The sequence below is a fragment of the Chlamydomonas reinhardtii genome, chromosome 12, assembly GCF_000002595.2.
Source record: "Chlamydomonas reinhardtii strain CC-503 cw92 mt+ chromosome 12, whole genome shotgun sequence".
NCBI lineage: Eukaryota > Viridiplantae > Chlorophyta > Chlorophyceae > Chlamydomonadales > Chlamydomonadaceae > Chlamydomonas > Chlamydomonas reinhardtii.
Window position 1 is genome coordinate 6,031,087 of NC_057015.1, and position 18,266 is coordinate 6,049,352.

The following is an 18,266-nucleotide window of genomic DNA, read 5'->3' on the forward strand; positions in this document are numbered from 1 at the left end:
TTATACAGGATAGCACAGCCAGGCAGGGTTGCGGATCGTTGGGTTCGTCTTGGGACCGGGGGGACGGGGACAGGACCATCACCATGCCAGGGGTTTGTTTTGGGCACCTGCGGACTCGCCACCAGCCTAGCCCAAGCTTGTCAGCTTAGGGGGTGGTCTTATGACGCCGGCCCACGGCTTAGGTGAGCAGCGCCAGGGTTTTGCGGTGACCCCTCTCTGTACGGCGGGGCGAGGAGCATGGGGTCCATTCGGGGTGCTCTCGTGGGGTGCTCTCCTAGGGTGAGCGTGCGTGTCTCGTACGCTTTTGGGCCCCTGGCTTAGTCCACGGCTGTCGTCCCACATGTAACCGCTTTCAGCTAACTGCAGCGCGCCCGCACATGCGTCCGGCTTATCCATCAGGCCTCCCAATGCCGCTGTGCAAATAACGACAACCGAGCCTTCCAACCTTTGACCGCGGCTCTTCATTTCGCCAGGACCAGTGGCCGGCCTGTCTCAGCAACCGCGTGGCCGCCTTCCCGCCACCTTCCTCGTAACCAGCGGTGTGATGGCCCCACTGGGCCCACAGCCCCACACGGAGCGCGCCTGGACCCCGGGGTTGCAATGATGCAGAGGGCTACGGCATGCCTGAGTCTGGTTAGGCGATACCTCTTCGCAGCATCACGCCATGCCCATCCGACTGACCACGCATCCCCGTCCTGCAGCTTGGGACTCGCCCTTGTGCTCCCTGTGGCGCCACATCGCACACCTGCTGCATGTCGCCATCAATAGCAGGCGTGTGGAATCATGGTACCGTATGCCCAACCTCCTGACAGCTTCCAGCCCAGCTCCCAATGCCTACATGTCCTCCAGTTAAGCGGTTCCGGTGACAGCCAACACACCTCCAGAGCCATTCACGTGCAGCTGCAGGACATTGCGGGTGGCGTCCTCCGGGTGCAGCGCACCAGCGCGTATGAGTCTACCCTTGCGGTGGCCTGCTCCCGTCATCATCACCGTGCACCGTGCACAAGTAGCAATGCTGCCCCCGGGGAAGCCCAGTTTGGCGCCATGTCTCTCGCGCGTCCTCTGCGGATTATGTACGTGGCAGGGGTGCCCCTGGTACGTGGCCTTGCACACTGCATCTTGCGCAAGGAAGCCATGTTTGTCCCAATGTGCGGAGTGTGTAGGCTCGAGGCTACCCCCAATCCCGCACTATGTACCGTAGACTGGTGCGCATATGCAAACGCACCATGTGACGTACGTATGCGATGGGACAGTGGATACAGTGTGCGATGTGACGTACGTATGCGTGTGTTGCTGCACCCGCCCCGTAGAATGCACCCGCCCCCTGCCTTGCCACGGCAAGCTCCCTACAATAATGACGTGACCTCCAAGTCAAGTCAACAAACTGCCGACGTGTGCCAACCTTCACGCCTTAAACCCCTAAGCTGTGTCAAATGCTGCTTAGCTCTTGCCTCCCACCGGCAGCAGTGACTTCAGCGAACGCAGTCGCATCAGCGCCCGTGCCCCAAGCCCACCCAACCCGTCCGCGCTGACACGCGTTGCCGGCACCTCTCCTTCGCCCACTGACATCATGCCTGTGCCAGAAACCCGGCCCAGCGGCTGCTCTGCACCCGACCCTGACGATCGGAACCCTCCACGAAGTACCCGGCTGGCCGCCGGCGCCCCGGCGGGCCCCCCCGTCCTGAAAGCCACCTCCGCGGCGGCCCCCGCGCAACCCGCCCGCGGTTGCACGTTCCACGCCAAGTGCTCAGCATGCGGATTAGAAGAACGGCCATGAGCAGCGGCTGGCGCAGGGAAAGAAGTGAGAGCAGGAGCGGCAGCGTCAGCGGGAGCGGGAGCAGGGCCAGTCGGACTGTTCAGGCTTGACGCCGCGCCCGCCAGGGAGCCCGGTGCACTGCGCCGCAGGATCACCAATGGATCGCTGGGCTGGCCACTCGCAACCGCACCGGCTCCTGCAGCGGTGCCGGCGCTGGGCACCGCCGCCGCTCTGTCCTGGCCGGTGCCGGCCCCAGGCTTAGCGGCGCTCAGACCCCGGTTGACGCGGGCTAGGCCTGAAGCGCCGTACTCGCCATGAAGCATGTCAAACATCAAGCCGCCAGCGCCTCCGGTGGCGCCGCTGTCGTTGGGCCCGCCGCTGATCGACGTGCCGGTAGATTGGGGTGGCTCGGGTGCAACATTGGCGGCGGCGCTCAGCGGGGGTGACGTTGGATGCTGCTGGCTCTGCAGCCTGCTGCCAGGAGGTGCGCGCTCCGAGACGGCGGCTGAGGCAGGGCCCGAGGACGGCAGGGCGTCGCCCTCCGCGGCCTGGGCAGCCCAGGCTGCAGCCAGCATGGAGGGCGGGCGCTCACGGTCGTAGCGGCGGCGGTGCACGATCCGTGAATCATGCGGCGCGTGCGAGGCGCTGCCGCGGCCCAGGCCAATGGAGGCGGCGGTGGCGAGAAGCGAGGCGCCAAAGCTCTCTGACGGGCGCAGCAGCGGCGGGCTTCCTGAATTTCGCGTGAGGGAAGGCGATGCCGCCAGGCGCGGCGGCTTGGGCGGTGCCGGCGCCGGCGACAGTGGCGGCGGCACATGTGGTGCTGGCGCGGAGGCAAGGCTAGCCTGCGACAGGTCATCTGTGCCGGGGGTGCCTGCGCTCGCGAGGCCGTTGTAAGAGGCACGCCCATGTGGCTGGGGCTCCAGCTGCGACGACTCGGCTGCAAGGCTGGCGACAGCGCCGCTGTGGGTGATTGCCCTGCCCAGGCGCCGCCACCAGCCCAGCGCGGCCCCCGCGCCGTTGCCGCTAGTGTTGCCGCCGTGACTGACGGAGCGGTGTGCCGAGGTCTGGCGCGTCCCACGGCTTGCGCTGTTTGCATCGGCGGGGCTATTGCCGCAGCTGCCCCTGCTGCTGTGGCCGTCAGGCGCACCGTCAAAGGGCGACGAGGACAAGGGCCTCAGGGGATGCGAGCGGCCTGCCGGTATCACACCTGCGCTGTGTGCCTGCGCAAGGCCGGCACCGCCGGGGAAGCCGCCGGGTAGCGACAGCTCGCCCAGCCCCGCCGGCGCCACGGCGGCAGCTGCGGCGGCGGCCGCGGCGCCCCACACCTCCACGGCAACCCCGGTGCCCACGCCGCGGGCCTGTCCGCCTGCTGCGCTACCCGCGGGCGCCTGAGGCGCCCTGGCGAATGACGTACTCTTCTGCACCAGCTGCGCTGGCTGCTCGGAGCAGTCACCACTCAGTGGCGCCGCGTCGTCGGCTGCTGCCCGCGGCATAGACCGGGACACCTGAAGCGCAGGCGGCGGTGGCCACGCTGACACTGCAGGCAAGGTCGCCGTTGCCACCGCTGCCGTGGCAGCGGCGGCGGGGCCGTCGGCAGCAGGATCGGGAAGCACAGCGTTGCTGCGGCGCTGGAAGCTGCGCCCCGCAAGAATGCTGGCGCCACCGCCGCCATCGGGTGACGACAGTGCACCCATACCAGCACCAACAGGCGACGTTAGCGCGCTTGGGGCCCGGGGCTCGCCGACCGGCAGAGCGAGTGGCGGCGGCGGCGGCTGAGCCCGGGGCCTCGCTCCGGCCTTATGCTGTTGTTGTTGTTGCTGCAGCTGATGATGATTTTGCTGCCGGGCACCGGGCTGCTGCGTAGAGACAAGCGCGGTGTTGTCCGGCGGCCGGAGCACAGCGGCACCCAGGCCGCCCTCACCACGGCCAGCGGCGACTGGTTCGCCCCACGCGGTGGTGGGCAGCGGCGTCGGCGGCGCCGCCAGCGCGCGGACGGCTGCCGCGGCGAATGCGGGGTTGGTGCGCTCCCGCCGGATGCGTTTGTGGTGCAGCAGCCGGGAGTCGTGTGGCCCGGGCGGCCGCTGCTTCGGCGGCGAGGGCATCATTCGCGCCCCTAAAGGCGCAGGTGACGGCTGGGCCGGTGTCGGCGGCAGCGCCGGGGACGCCGGCGCCTTGACTGGCGAGGACTCGAGCTGCTGCACGCCCCCGGCACCGATCAGCCCAGCAATCTTCCGCCACAGCGTCGCAGCCTTGGCGGGCGTCGCACTGCCGCCGGAGGCAGCGGCCCCGCCTGGCGGCGTCACCGGCGCGGCATCCGCATGCTGGCCCAGCGGTGTGGGCAACTGCTCCCGCTCGCCATCGGAGTCAGCCCCGGCACATTCGCCTCCCGCTTCGCAGCGCACCTGCGCTGAGGGGCTTTCCATGCCTTCCCCTCCCGCTCTCTCTGACATGCGACCCTGGTGTGCTCCTGACACGGCCTCCTCGTGACGAAGCCGCTGCTGCCGTAGTTGCAGGTACAGCGGCGTCGCGTTACCGCCTGAGCTCACGGCCACAGCAGCTGATACGCCTCCAGCTCTGGGTGCCGCGGCGCCCACCGCCGCCGCTGCAGCTGCCGCCGGCCCCAGCGGGCGCGGCGCTGGCGGCGGCAGCGGCTGCATCGCCGGCGGTACCGCCTGAAGCGCCCCGCCAAACGCCATGCGCCTTGAGCCACTATAGCCCACGCCCCGCGCTATCCGCACGGAGCCGCTGCAGGAGCGCGGCTGCAGACGTAGTGCAGCGGTGTCGCCCCTCGGCCGTCGCATGCGGCGGTCCTGTACTTGCTGCAGACACCCCACCGCCGCGTCCCTCTCCTCCTCCGTCGTCAGGTCATAGGCCTGCACGGTGTCTCCGTGACCGCCGCCGCCGCCGGGCATTTCCGGTGCCAGCTCCTGCAGGACGTCCAAGCCAAGCTTGCCAGACTCACGAGCTCGGCTCTGGGGTGCCACGGCAGCGACTGCGGCTGCGGCAGCAGTAGCAGAAGCCGCAGCTGCGGGCGGCCGCATGCGTGAGGACTGGCGCAGGTGCGGCTTTGCGGCCGCCGCCAGGGAGCCCAGGGAGGAGGCCAGCGAGCTGAAAGACGAGGCGCGGCGGCTGCTGCCGGCGGAGCCAGCCGACAGGCACACGTCCGTGTCACCATCAGCAGCTGTAGTTGCGGCTGCCGCCAGGGCAGGGCCCGCGGGTGCCTTCACACGCATCAGTGACGCGTTGCCCTGTCGCCATATGGAAGGGGTGTGTGTGCGTTGTTGCGGTTAGTGAGGGGTGGGGCACTGGGGGTGGGGGTGGTTTCAGGATTTGCTTTAGTGGTCCAGCCGGCGACGTTCCGGGCTGGGGGCCCAGGTCTAAATGAAAATGAAAAACAAAGTCTGCCATACGCACCCTGCGGAGGAAGGCCTGTTGGTGTTGTTGGAGCAGGAAGGCTGACAGGTGCGCGGGCGTTGGCGGGCCGTCGGAGCCAAGCAGCGCTTGGGCCCCCTGCGGTCCGCGCGGCCATGTGGCCTCAGCGTCCACGCCATCCATGACAGCTTATTGCGTCAATGGATCAAGTGTGTGTCCTCCCGCCGTTGGTGGTGGCCGCAGGGGGTGCCGCTCGACGCCAGCCGATGATCAGAGTGCCGCAGTTAGGAAGGCCCGACGTGACGCCTGAGAAAAATAAGCGCCCACGAATGTAATACAGCCCCCGGTATATCTGCGGTCCGGCAGAGGGCAGAGGTAGGGTCATAATGTCAGGGAAGTGAATGGGCCACTCTTGAAAATTGCCAGCGACGCCAGGCTGCCTCCATGGAGGCATATATCGCAAACAAAGGCGTATTGTAAGATGTTCCGAATACTCAGCGCGCAATAGTTGTCACCTGAAAGCGTTCTTTTGGGCTAACGAGGGCTCTAGAGCTATAGATATTTGATGTCAAGAAAGTTACGATCGAACATCTCGTCGTCTAAAGGGTTGCTTCAGACCAAATCGACACAGGCGCGAGACTTCGGGGGTTGGGACGGCACTTGGACTCGTCCTTGATAACAGTCATAGCGTTGTGGTTATAATAAGATACGGAGTGGCTTAAGTATCAGGCAAGTCGTGTGGCGATGAAGGCCCTAAATGTGACGGGCACGGAAAAGCTCTATGGCATGGCGGGACAGCGCAGGGGGCACGACAGGGCGCGACAGGCCCCACGCCGCCCCCCGAGCGCACAGGCGAGCCGCCCCGCGAGCGCACCCTGTCCCTTTGCGAGGCCCGCGTCAAGGGTGTCGGCTGTTCGGACAAAGAATTACAATATACAGCAGCCGTGGCGCACCGTGCCGCGGTGGTGAGCACGGTAGACCGTGCCAGCTTGTCCCGCCCCTTGAAGGTCCTCACTCAAAGCCCACCCCAGCGCTTGAGCCCTCATGTTATGTGCCGCCTCCATCACACACGCATACGGACAGCCAATGAGCCACGCTACGTCTTAGGAACCCCAATCAACGCCCCACTGCATTACTGCATGCGACATGTGAAAGTCTTCAGATGCATTACTAGTTCGATACTACCGAATCACCTAATGCTCTTTCAGCATTCCGAATGCTATTTCAGCATCCCGTACTTCACTCTGCCCGCGTCTCCGCGTTCAAGCTGTTGCCACAGCTTTGGTACATCAATCATTGATCCATTTTAAGCCCCTGCTATAGTACTGTCATGCTGTTCCACAAATGTAACACAGCAACACAGGCGCCAAGCAGCCACTACCCAATCAGCAGGCCAGTCAGGCATCCACGTGCTGACGTGCCCCCCGTCCCTCTGCCCGCCGCATGCCCCGTTGACCACTCCACTTCAGGTACAGCTGATGCCAACAAGTCGACAGGGGGTGGCATGGGGCGGACCAACCCCCGCCACAACGGCAAGCGCACCCCCACGCACGAGTCACAGTATATTTTTCAATACCGGTACCCTAAGACAGCCAATTATTGCTGCGATGCAGTTACAGCCTGGAAATAAAAGGGCCCCGAACCAGCGACGTCTCCAGGGGCCTCCCGCACAGACGCCGCATGCTCCAACAGCCGCTTCCTCAGCGCCTCCCGAGCCTCTGCGTCGGTCCCCTCCTCCCCATCCTCCTCCTCCTCCTCTCCCTCCTCTTCCTCCTCCTGCTCCTCCTCCTCCTCCTCCTCCTCCTCCTCGAGCGGGCCCTCCTTTGCCTCGCAAGGCTGTTGGTGAAGCTGCTGGTGAAGTTGCTGGTGAAGCTGCTGGTGTGGCTGCGGGTGCTGAAGGTGCTGGTGTGCCGAGGCCTGCAGCCGGTGTAGCTGCGGTGGTGGCGGTGGTGGGTGTGGGTGCTGCGCCGCGTGCTGCTGCTGGTGCTGCAGCCGCCTGTGATGTACCACCCGGGAGTCCATCACCCGCAGCATGCGAGTGGCTGCGCGCGCGTGGCTGCTGTTGCTGCTGCAGATGCTGGGGCTGCTACCGACAACTGCGTTCTCGCCGCTGGCGCCGCCGCCACCACTGCCAACGGCTTCGCCGCCGCCGCTGCTTCCCGAGCCCCAAGTGCCGTCCGAGTCGCCGGAGGCGCCCTCGGGTGCGCCGCCAGGCGAGGCAGGGCCCACGAGAAAGGGGGCGGCTGTGACCGCAGGTGTCGCCGGCAGGACCGCTGGGTCGGCCCGGCTGCTGAAGACACGCACCAGCTTTTGCAGCCAGCCCACGCGTTTCTTACCACCCGCCTCGGCGGCGGTCGCCGCACTGGCACGCGACGCTGCCTCCGTGCACTGCGCCCAAGTTGGCGCCGCTGCAGCGCCAGGGCGGCTGCTGGTGGCTGCGGCCGGCGCCGCCGCAGCGGAGGCGGCGGCTGTGGGGCGCCTGCGCTCGGACGTCGTACCGCGCAGCGGTTCAGTCCAGCCGCAGTCGTTGTGGACGGTGGGCGAGAAGGAGAGCGTCTTTTTGGCGCGCGGAGTGGTGCGCGAGCGGTGCAGGACAGGCCCCACCGCAACCGCGACGGGCTCCGGTGGCGCATGGTGCTTTTGGTGCTGCTGCGGGTGCGGGTGCGGGTTCAGGCTTGCCATGCCTGCAGCAGGGCCCGGTGCTGGTTCCTCTGCCACCGGCTCCGGTAAGACGCTGCTGCTGCTCCTCTTATAGCTGCGGTGCGCCGGGAGGCTGTTGTGCCGGTGGCACGACTGCCGGTTGCTGTCAACCGCCGGCGGCTGCGGCCCATGCGGCATGCTGGACCTGGCGCCCGCTGCCACCCACGCCGCCGTCGCTTCGCCGCTGCCCGAAACCTTGCCGGGCGTTAGCGCTGCCCCCAGTCCAGACGCAAGCCCCGGTGCAGACAGCCTCGGCGCGCGCGGGTCGGTGCCGTGCCGGGGCCCCGACGGCCGCAGTGGCGGCGGCTGCGGCACGAATGCCGGCGTGGCGGGCCCCGCGGCGCCAACAGCGAACCTCGACAATCCAGGCGACAGCTGCTGTGGCGGCGGCGGCACAGCCGCCGCCGTGTCGTCGGCTGCGCTAGGCCCGGTGGCAAAGATCGGTGGCCGGGCGCGGTTGCGCTTTGCTTTACTCATGCGGCGCAGGTTGACGGTGCGGCTGTCAGCTGCGCGCAGGCGGAAGGCCATCATTGAGGGCGAGCGCGAGGAGAAGGACATGGTGCTCAGGCCGCTGGCCGGCACGCCCTGCCGCTCGTGCGCTGAGTCCTGATGCTGCAGCTGCTGCAGGGCGGCGCCGCCGGCGTTGGCCTTGTTGCTCCTGCCACGACCCAGCGCTGCCACGAAGTGGCTCCAGCCTCGCCGCCAATAGCCGCGCCACCCGCCGCGCGCCTCAGCCGACGAAGACGTCACCTTGGAGTTGGCACTGCCGCGGCCGGCGACGCTGCGGCTGCCGCCGCTGCCGCTGCCGCTGCCCCTGCCGGCCAGCAGCGCCGCAGGTGGGGGCGTGCGAGACGGGGCTGCGGCTGCAACGCCTCTGGCGAAAGCCACCTGTGCGGCCGCGTTCACCGCTGAGTTCAGCCGGCCACTGCTGCGCTCGTTACCCTCATCTTCATCCTCCTCCTCTTCGTCCGCCTCTTCGTCCTCCTCGTCGTCCTCATCGCTCGCCCAGCCGGTAGTCGCACGCGTGCGCCTTGCCGTCTCCAGCTTAATCGACGACGGCCGCCGCCACGACGCCGCCGCGGACGCCGCCAGTGATCCAGGCGTGAATGCACCGCTCATCTGCGCCGTGCGGCTCGCAATGGAGGTGACCGAGCAGCCAGAAGTAAGCGCCGCCGGCGGCAGCCGCAGGTTTGTGCCACCGCAGGCCAGCAGCGCATTGCCACCGCTGCTGGCCACGCCGCCTATGCTGCCGCCCCGGCTGCGGCTGCGACTGCTGCTGCACGTGCTGCGCCGGCTGCGGGCGCTCCGCCGGCTGACGTGGCCGCCGCCGCTGTACGGCTCACCCCTCAAGGTCTGCACCATGTCCGAGCAGTCGCCGCCGCAGTCGGTGTCGCCGCCGACAGCACAGCCGTCAGTCTTCAGGCGGCCCCGGCCCCGGCTGACTCCAGAGCTGCTCCTGGAACCGCCGCCGTGGCTCGTGTCCCGACCCAGCGCGCCATCGTCCTCGCCGCTGTCAGCCGCAGTCTCATCACCGACATCATCATCTGGGCCGGCGGTCCCGTAGCGATGGGCGCCGCCGCCTTCAGAGGCCCGGTGCGGTTGTGCCGTCGGGCGCGCCGCCGCCAGGCCACGAGCGGAAGCTGTGGTGGTGGGCGCGGGCGTCAGGCTGCTGCTGGGGCCGGCTCCTAGTGCGGGGCGTGCAGCCAGGGAGGACGCTGCGGCGCCGGGCGCTGTCATCTGGTGTGACGCAGCAGCGGCGGCCCGTGCGGCCGCCGTCACAATTGCACTGTGCAGGTTGTCTCCATCTAGCGCGAAGCGCACGAATGGGCGCGCCGCCAACGATGCCGCCTTGTTTATGTTCTGCAGGCACGCGAGGGGCAGCAGTTTAAAAGGGGTGCGGCGGCTTGCGTGCGTGCAGTCGATGTTGTATCTGCCAGGTTGATTGTCGGGGAGGCTCCACGGGGAACTCTCTGGCGTTTCAAAATTTATGAGCACGCCTAACCGTTTTGGCAGAGCAGCGAGGGGACCCCGCAGATGGTACCCATGGCAGTACCTTACGGCTGGTCAGGGCCGCATCGAGCGCTTCGGACGAGCCGGTTTCGCTCGCGAGAGGTGGTAAGCCCAAAGCTGCATTAAAGGATCCCCAAGCGGTCGTCACGGCGGGAGGTAGCATCTGTGGGGCGGTAGGCGTGGTAAGCAGGCGGGCTGTTACGGGCACAGGCAGTGACATGGTCGCACGGCCGCACGCTCGTGATGGCATGGACAGGACGTGTCCGGTAGTCAACTGCACCAGGGTTGAGCGCCGGCGCCCGATAAGATCATAAAAGGATCTCCAGCATTTCACAATAGGAGCATGCAGTCGAGACCGGCTGAGCACCAGGATAACCGTGGTTACATACCTTCGCCATTGGACGACGCTCAAGCAGAACGTCCCCGAGAGGCGATTAGCTTTGAGCGTAGATCAACCTTACAGCTATCGTGACTGACATGTCGTTGGGTTGCATTATTTGGTTGCGTTGCGAAGAGAAGGCCTGCGGAATGTCAAGAAGGCCCGTTCGTTTGCCTTCGCGTTTAAGTCCCAAAGGTTATGGAGGTTCGAGGCTCCTACACCTAGAGCGGGCCCGTTACCTGCGAATACTCCTCCGGTTAACTCAGGATGTAATTGACTGGAGGAAACGCGTGTGCGTAAGTGCTGTAGCTTATATAACTTAATGCTATTATACAGAAATGCAAGACAGCAGCTGCGGGGCACGTATAATGAAGACTACCACGCATGCGCACCACGCGTTCGCTGTGATTTGCCAATGCGATGCCGAACCCTACTCGGCGGCGAGGGCGAAGGCCCCTTCGCCCACGAGCCGCCGGCCAGCTGCTCATAACTTACGAAAGAGGAACAATGACTGATGTATCCAAGTGATGAATCCAAGAAGGTTGTGCGCTTCCTCAGCCGTGTCCTGTCAGGGCACCTGTGCGCAGACGTGCGCAGCGCCTTGGCGTGCAATGTGCCCGGGCCCACACGCGCCGTTCTGTTCTCCAGGCCGGTTCTGCGAAACTTCGGCAATTTGCGGAGCTGACAAGGGCACTTTGACTGGGTACAAAGTACGAATAATGCTTACATGGGCCTCCGTAGCAGGTGGCCTGTGAGTCGCTCACATCCGCACACGGCTACACGGCAATCCGTTCTCTCATGCCTGGTCCTTGCGGCGTCGCTTCTCAATCACACCCTTCAACCCGCAGCCATCTAAGTACGCCCGTTCACCCATACCATGAATAAAATCAAGGGCTTCTAGTCAAATCAATCAGCGCATGCGTGGCGAACCGCCACGCATGCGCGTCATCTAGGTTGGGCTAGGTGAGGCTATCCACTACGGTCAGGACTAAGCGAAGGGCGTATCCCCTTCTCGGCCGCCTATAAGCGCAGGGCCGGCTATGAACACAAAAGCCCATGGCGCATTCTGCACATGGCTTGTGTATTCAGGATCTACTGCTAGCAGGAAGGGCGCAATCGGCCCTCCGTGTACCGGTATCCCTGAGTGTCTACCGGACCACACTGGTCATACCGTACAAACATCATAAACGCCGTGTCGTACAAATCAATCGTACTTGTTGGACTAAGCCTATTGCACGAGCCCCATCCCGGGGCCCAAGGCACAACACGTGTCAGATTGTTTGCGGCGCCAGCGTCAGTGCCAAACGTATGCCCGCCGCACACAAACACGGCCGCAATGGCCGCGTGGCACACCCATACAGAATAAGCACCAGCCCAAAACTTATACGCACAGATACACCCGGTCATCAATGATTCATGTCGCGTCACCGCTGCGCGCCGTTGCCAAATCCATTACCGCAAACGCTGCCGATGATGGGCGGGCATCCTGGTGCCTGATTCCCTCCGCAAGGGCCCGGAATGCTACGTGAAGCCTGTGGCTCCCACTACGGCCACTCTCGTCCCTCGCGCCGGTCCCCAGTCAAGTCAGATGCGCTGCACGCGCTTGCTATGGGCGCCTTAGGACGCCATACATGCAAGCATGTGTGTGGGTTGAGTTCCTCTGTTGCCAAAGGACTCCGCAGCTGCGCGCTGCATGGCTTGCGTCTGCGCGCGCTCCAGCGGTGAAGCCCGCATGTCAAAGCCAAGCCGCCCAAGCTGTCAAGCATACGCCCGGGCCCTCAGTTCCAGCAGCACCCCGTATAATTGGGTCCCTTGTGCTGCCGCACGGCTCATTTCGGAGCCTCCCTAAATCCAAAGAAGAAGAATCAATTTGGCACAATGCCCCAGTGCCGCTCTACCGTATCGCTCCCACCCTCTCACTCCTACACATGTTACCCACACTCCCGCAGTCGCGCACCACATGCCATGTGGCCTCTCCCGCCACCCCTCTCCAGTGCCTCTGCACCCCCGCCCAGCACTGCCCGCCTCCGCCTTCGGCGCGGGCGGGCCGCTCCTCCCTCCACTCCCTCAGCTCAGTGGTGGGCGCCCCACATGCTGACGTCACCGCCGTCCTCGCCGGCCCCGGGGCCGTGGGCGTCCATCATGGCCAGGCAGTCGAGGCTGCCTGCGGGGCTGTGCAGTCCCCCGGCAAGCTCCGATAGGGAGCCGCCCATACCCAGGCCACCCATCATCACCACCTCCTCCTGCAACACGTGAATGGTCATGGGCACAGCGGCGGTGCCGGCACCGCCGCCGCCGCCGCGCGCCGCCTTGCTGGCCGTGCCCATCGCCGCCGCCGCCGCCGCCGCTGCATCCACGCTGCCATGCATACCGGAAAACGGCCCGTGGTGCGAGTACGCGTGGTGCAGCTGCTGGTGCTGGTGGCCGTGCCCGTGGCCGTGCGGGTAGGGGGCTGCGTGGCCGGGCTGGCCGACGCTGCCAGGTGGCGGCGGCAGAGGCATGCCGGGGTGGTGGTGGGGGTAGTGGGAGAGATGCCCCACGCTGCTGGGTTGCAGGTAGGGGCTGTGCATGTGCGGCGCGGAGAAATCGCCAAGGAAGGAGAAGGAGGGCGTGGCGGGCGGCGGCTTGTGGCCCGTCTTGGGCGTCTTGTAGTACACGCTCGCAGTGCCATCGTGACCGCCATCGCTGCCGGTGCCGCCGTGGCTACTGGCGGGGGCGGGGGCGGGGGCGGCGGCTGCGGCATCGGACGCGCCACCATTCGCGCCGCCGCTGCTGCCGCGCGCCTCGCGGCGTAGCTGGGATTGCAGATGCGTGTAGGTCATGGAGTGTGTCAACGCGTGGCCGCCGTGGGGCCCTGCTGCGTGGCCGCCGCCGGTGAGGCGCCGGGCGGAGGCGGGGACCGGCGTGGATAGGAAGGAGGGAGGCGGCGGTGCTCCGGCCGCGGCCACCGCAGCAGCTCCTGACTCGTCCCGGGCAGGAGCCTCCTCGCCATGCCGATGCTGCTTGACACGCGGGCTCTTGGCCTCAACTGCGGATCCGGCCTTGGCGTCGGCAGCTGGGTCCCCACTGCCCGTGCCAGCGGCGCCCGCCAGCCTTGTCCGCAAGGGCGTAGCCACCGCCTCGACCCGGGCTACGGCGTCGACTGGCTTGTCATTGGAGCTGCCCTCGCCCTGCTGATGCGCCTGAGCCGACTGGGATTGCGCCTGTGCGCCCTGTGCGCCCTGGCGGCGGTGGTGGTGCGGGTGGTGGTGCTGGTGTGCGCCACCGTGGCTGCCGCGCGCCTGCCGCGCGGCGGCCGCTGCCGTCGCCGCGCCGCCGCCGCTGGCCGCCTCATCGCCCTCATTGTCGCTCTCCGCCAGCCCCAGCGCCGACAGACCTGACAGACTGAGCGACTCAGTGGCGCCGCTACCAACGCCGTTAACACCGCCGCCCGCCAAGAGCCCCTGAGGCAGCTCGCCCAGGTGCAAAGGGCGTGGCGGCGCCGCCGCCGCGGCTGTAGCGGCACCGCCAGCCGCTTGCTGCTGCTGCTGTGGCTCGGTGCTGGGGCCAGTGCCAGGCGGCTCCACTGACGCAACGGGTTGCAGCGGCGGCGGCTGGTGTTGGTGTTGGTGCTGCTGCGGCTGGCTGGGCATGTGGGGCTGCGGGTGCGCTGCCGCCGCGTGCGGGGGCGGCGGCGCGTGTACGTAGCCGTGGTGGTGGTACGAGTGCGGCGGCATGCCCGCGTACGTGTAGGCGTACGCGCCGGGATGCTGCAGCTCCTGCTCTGGCAACGTGCCGGCCTCAGAACCCTCCGGAACCGTGGGCGGCAGGCCGTAGAAATGGCCGTACGGTCCGTACATGTGGCTGTACGGGTGACCGTATGGCGGCGGCATTGCATGGGGCGGGTAGGCGGCGCCGTACGGCCCAGACGGGTAGTGCCCGTGCGCGCCGCCAGCAGCCGCGTAGCCGTAGGCGTGGTAGTGCGGGTGCGGCGGCGGCGGCGGCATGTGGTGCGCGTAGGCCGCGTGTGCGTGTGCGTGCCGCGGCGCGGCGTAGCCGTAGGCGGGATGCGGTGGCGGGTAGCCTTGGTAGCCGTGCGCCTGAGGCGGCGCGGCCTGCGGCTGCGAGTGCGGCCAGACGGGAGCAGGCGCCGCGGGTGCCGCCGTCATCTGCTGCTGCGGGTGACCTGCGCTGTAGCTTCCGGGCCTGTGCAACCCCTGCTGCTGCTGCTGTTGCTGCTGCTGCTGCTGCGGCTGGTGCATCGCCGCCGCCTGGTGCATCGCCGCCACTGGGTAGGCGGCGCCGGCGCCGTACACCGCGCCGCCGTCGCTGAGTGCCATGGCCGAGGCGCCGTGCGGCGGCTTGTGCCGCAACGCGCCGCCCGACGTCACCTGCGGCGGCGCGGCGGTGCTGGTAGACAGGGACGCGGGGTAGCCGCCATAGGACTGGGCCATGCGGCGCGCCGGGTTCAGGCCGCCCGCAGCGGCAGCGGCCGCCGCCGCCGTGGCGTCACAGCCGTCCGCACCGGCCGCCGCCGCCGGCACCGATGCAGGCCCGGACGAGGTTAAGGAGCCGGCGCCGCCGCTCGAGGGCATCGTGCTTGCATCCGAGTCGTGGTGCGCGTAGTGCGGGTGGTGCTGGGATAGCTGCATGCTCGCGCCGCCGCCGCTGCCCACGGCGCCCATGGCTGCGGCGCAGGCGTCCCCCTCCTCCTGGCTGCAGCTGGCGACACCGCGGTCGCCGCAGCGCAGCTGCTTGCGCGGCGGCGGCGCCGCCAGACGCACGTGCACCGAACCGTGCCCGCCGTGTTCCTCGCCGGGCCCAGGCAGCAACTGCGGCATGGGCAGCGGCGGCGCCGCCGCCGGGCCGCTGGTGTCGACCGGCGGCCGAGGTGCGGCTGGGTCGTCGTGCAGGGGCATGCCGGGGTACGGCGGCATGTGCAGCCCGTACGGCACGCCTGACGGCGCCGACAGCTCCACTGCCTCCATCACCTCCTGCTGCCACATGCCGCCCGCCGAGGTGCGGATGCGCGTGCGCCGGCACGTCACCGCCGCCGCGCCGCCAGCGCTCGCATGGTGGTGGTGGTGGTGGTGCATGCCGGGGGCGCCGCCGGCGGAGTTGAAGACGGAGGCGGCGGCGGCGGCGGCCGCCGCCGCTGCCGCTGCCGCGGCTCCCGAGGCAGGGCTGCCGCCGGCGCCGTCAGTCGTCCTGGCGCCGCCGCCAGAGGTGCGGACGGCGCGGAGGAAGCGGCGGGCGGCCATGCCGGGCGGCATGCCGTAGGACGCCGGCATGTGCTGCGGGTGCTGCGGCGGCAGCGCCGATGCCGACGCCGGAGGAGCTGCTCCTGCGGGCCCCATGTGCTGCGAGTGATGGTGCTGGTATGGGTGCTGCTGCTGCTGCATGGCGGCCCAGGGGTCGTGGTACGGCATGGGCGCGTACGGCAGAGCGTGCGGCGCTCCTCCGCCGTGGCCACCGTCCTGCGAGGGCGCCGCCGCCGGGTGCTCCTCGTTGCTTCCGCCCTCCTCCGGGTTGGTCAGCAGCGACAGCAGGTCAGACTGTTGCGCCACCGTGGCGGCGGCGGTGGCGGCCGCCACCGCGCTCATGGGCCCGGCGGCGGCAGTCTCCGCCAGCGCCGCCGTCACGCCGCCGCCGCCGTGCGTCAGGCCGGTGGCGGTGGCGGTTGGCGCGCCGGTGCCAACCGTGTCCTGCATTGTCGTCGCGCCGTACGTGGTGTGGCTGTGGCTGTGCGTGCGCGTGCAGGTGGTCTCCGACGGCGCCTGCACGGCGCCGTCCTCGTGCTCGCTGTCAGTCAGGGCCTCGCCATCGCTGACGTCACCCACCACGTCCATCGCCGCCATGGCCGCGTCCTCGCTCTGGAAGCCCCAGCAGTCCAGGAAGGGCAGCGACCCCTCCGGGATGCCGCCGCCACCAGCCCCGGAAGCGGCGGCCGCTGCCGCGGCGCCGGCGGCTGCGCCGGCCGCGGCGCCCAGCATTGCTGGGTCAGGCAGGCCGGTCTGGTAGCCGCCGGCGCCGGTGCCGCTGCCACAGCCGCCGGCGGCGGCATGTTGATGCTGCTGCTGCTGCTGCGCCTGGCGGGCCGCCGCCAGGGCCACCTGAAGCTGGGCTGCCTGCACGACTGCCAGGAGGGAGCCGGCGGTGCCGTTCAGGGTGCCGTTCACGACGGCCTGGTTGATGACGGCCGCGGCGGTGGGGCCGGCGCCGCCGCCGCTGCGGCTGCCGCCGTGGGATGGCTTGCGTACAAGGCCGCCGCGGGGGCCCACGAGGTCACCCTCCTGCACATGTAGTGTGATGAAGGATGAGTCAATTTCCGCAGTCAGAGCGCTTTCTCAAAGCTTCCTCTGTGCTTGTGCTGATTACCACACGGGTGCATGGGTGTTACCCGTGGCGGGTTTGTATGGCGCCCGCCCCCCCCCCTTCCCAACTCCCTTCGCTGCCACACACCTTCTTCCCCTTCAGCATCCTCCGATAGCCTCGGAAGTAGTCCTGCAGGTGCACGCGCATGCCATCAGCAAGAAGTCGAGCGTTTATACATGCGCAGGGCGAGTCCTTGCATAGGTTGCAGCCTCGCGGGAGACACCGCGCGCCTGCAGGGTGGCCCAGAAGACACCGCGCGCCTGCAGGGTGGCCCAGAAGACACCGCGCGCCTGCAGGGTGGCCCAGAAGACACCGCGCGCCTGCAGGGTGGCCCGTTTAGATGAGGCCCTTGCCCCTCTCACCTTGACCTGTTTGATGGTCCGCAGGCCCTTCGCGATTTTGAGCATCTCATCCACGCTCGGCATCAGCTCCGCTGGCCATACGTGTCGCGCATTCTGGGCGTACCACCTGCGAGCCGAGCGCCAAGGATGGTCAGGCACGTCGAAGAAGAGCGACAGACGCCGGCAGCTCGGCGACTAAGCGGGCCGCCAGCTCCGGACTGTGCACGCTCAGATATCCTAATTCAATCGGGCTTACTCGCGCATTTCGTTGACGGTAGCTCGGTTGCCTGTCTGCTCATGAAGCTCTCGCCACCCTGTTTCAGCGCTCAGACCGGTAGGGAGGAATCAGGATGGTTGTTGAATGTGTTCAAAGCCCCAGGGAACCAACAATAGCACAGCACGGCCCTCCATGGACCCCGAACAAGCCCATGCCCCTCAAGCTCTCACATGTATTGAACGGCGCCCAGAAATTGTTGGGTCGCTTATGCTTTGGTTGCTCCTCGCCATCCTCGCTGGCCTTCTTCTTGCCCATCGGGTGCAGTTTGGGACGTCCTCTGTAGCGTCACCCGCCGTGCGCCCTGCGAGGACAGCCCGAATGTATGTCCATGTTATTGAGCACAACATGGACACAATTGAGCCTCTTGGGTGCTATTGAGGAGTGGTCGTGTGCGAGGTCGCGACCGATGTTGACGACGGACGAAAGTCCAGCCTACCTTTGGCTCCCTGAATACGCCAGGATGAAACGCGTAACTATCCCAAAGCAAATAGCAAGGGTCGACGGCTGTAGGCCAGAGCCTGTAGTTGGCACAGCACTGGTCGCTGTAGCTCAGTAGTCTTTCTGTCTCGCAAGTATGTGATTTGCTATTAGATACTAATCTTTAGGTCAGTAAGTATATGAAAATAGAAACGGACTGAGCTATCGCTTGCCGCTGAGCAAAAGGGGCTATCGATGTGTTCACTGTTGTTGTACATCGGCGTTGCAGACACCGTCTTCATCCCTTGCAGTGTCCCAGTACGCCAATCAATAATCCTTACACGACTTGAGTCACGCGCTCTCAAGCTGGTCATAATCCAGCATAATGTCAAACTGGCATCCAAGGGTATGAGCTCTACGAGCACACACTTGTCTATTGACCAGGCGAATGGCACAAGTACTCTACCCGCGCTTGCCAATGGGTGTCGAAATAAGACTGAGTTGTCACCAAGGTTGTCACCCACGGTTGTCACCCCGCCGGCAACGAACCGGCCTGGACCGGCTTACGGCTGCTGCGCAGGGTGCGGGGGACCATGCCCCAACATTGCGGCCATGCCCACACGCAGACAATGCGTTGGGCCACACCCTGGGTGCCACGGC

The 18,266-nt window shown here is 67.0% G+C and overlaps 3 protein-coding genes across 3 annotated transcripts; all 3 read right to left on the reverse strand.

The window, feature by feature from the left end:
* Positions 1–343: 343 nt before the first annotated feature.
* Positions 344–5,829, reverse strand: CHLRE_12g535201v5 (uncharacterized protein). The gene is made up of 4 exons (XM_043068635.1): positions 5,171–5,829; positions 4,591–5,004; positions 1,868–4,515; positions 344–1,784 (listed from the first exon to the last, which is right to left on the reverse strand). The coding sequence occupies exons 1-4, from the start codon at positions 5,309–5,311 to the stop codon at positions 1,760–1,762; spliced, it is 3,228 nt and encodes a 1,075-aa protein (XP_042918730.1). The 5' UTR covers positions 5,312–5,829; the 3' UTR covers positions 344–1,759.
* Positions 5,830–6,042: 213 nt separating this feature from the next.
* Positions 6,043–10,709, reverse strand: CHLRE_12g535250v5 (uncharacterized protein). Its single transcript, XM_043068636.1, has 4 exons — positions 10,457–10,709; positions 10,228–10,359; positions 9,882–10,001; positions 6,043–9,688 (listed from the first exon to the last, which is right to left on the reverse strand). Exons 2-4 carry the CDS (start codon positions 10,234–10,236, stop codon positions 6,725–6,727), a joined length of 3,093 nt encoding a protein of 1,030 aa, XP_042918731.1. The 5' UTR covers positions 10,237–10,359; positions 10,457–10,709; the 3' UTR covers positions 6,043–6,724.
* A 219-nt stretch (positions 10,710–10,928) lies between these two features.
* Positions 10,929–18,069, reverse strand: CHLRE_12g535300v5 (uncharacterized protein). The gene is made up of 6 exons (XM_043068637.1): positions 17,626–18,069; positions 17,360–17,490; positions 17,169–17,226; positions 16,934–17,039; positions 16,659–16,700; positions 10,929–16,489 (listed from the first exon to the last, which is right to left on the reverse strand). The coding sequence occupies exons 2-6, from the start codon at positions 17,442–17,444 to the stop codon at positions 12,290–12,292; spliced, it is 4,491 nt and encodes a 1,496-aa protein (XP_042918732.1). The 5' UTR covers positions 17,445–17,490; positions 17,626–18,069; the 3' UTR covers positions 10,929–12,289.
* Positions 18,070–18,266: the final 197 nt, after the last annotated feature.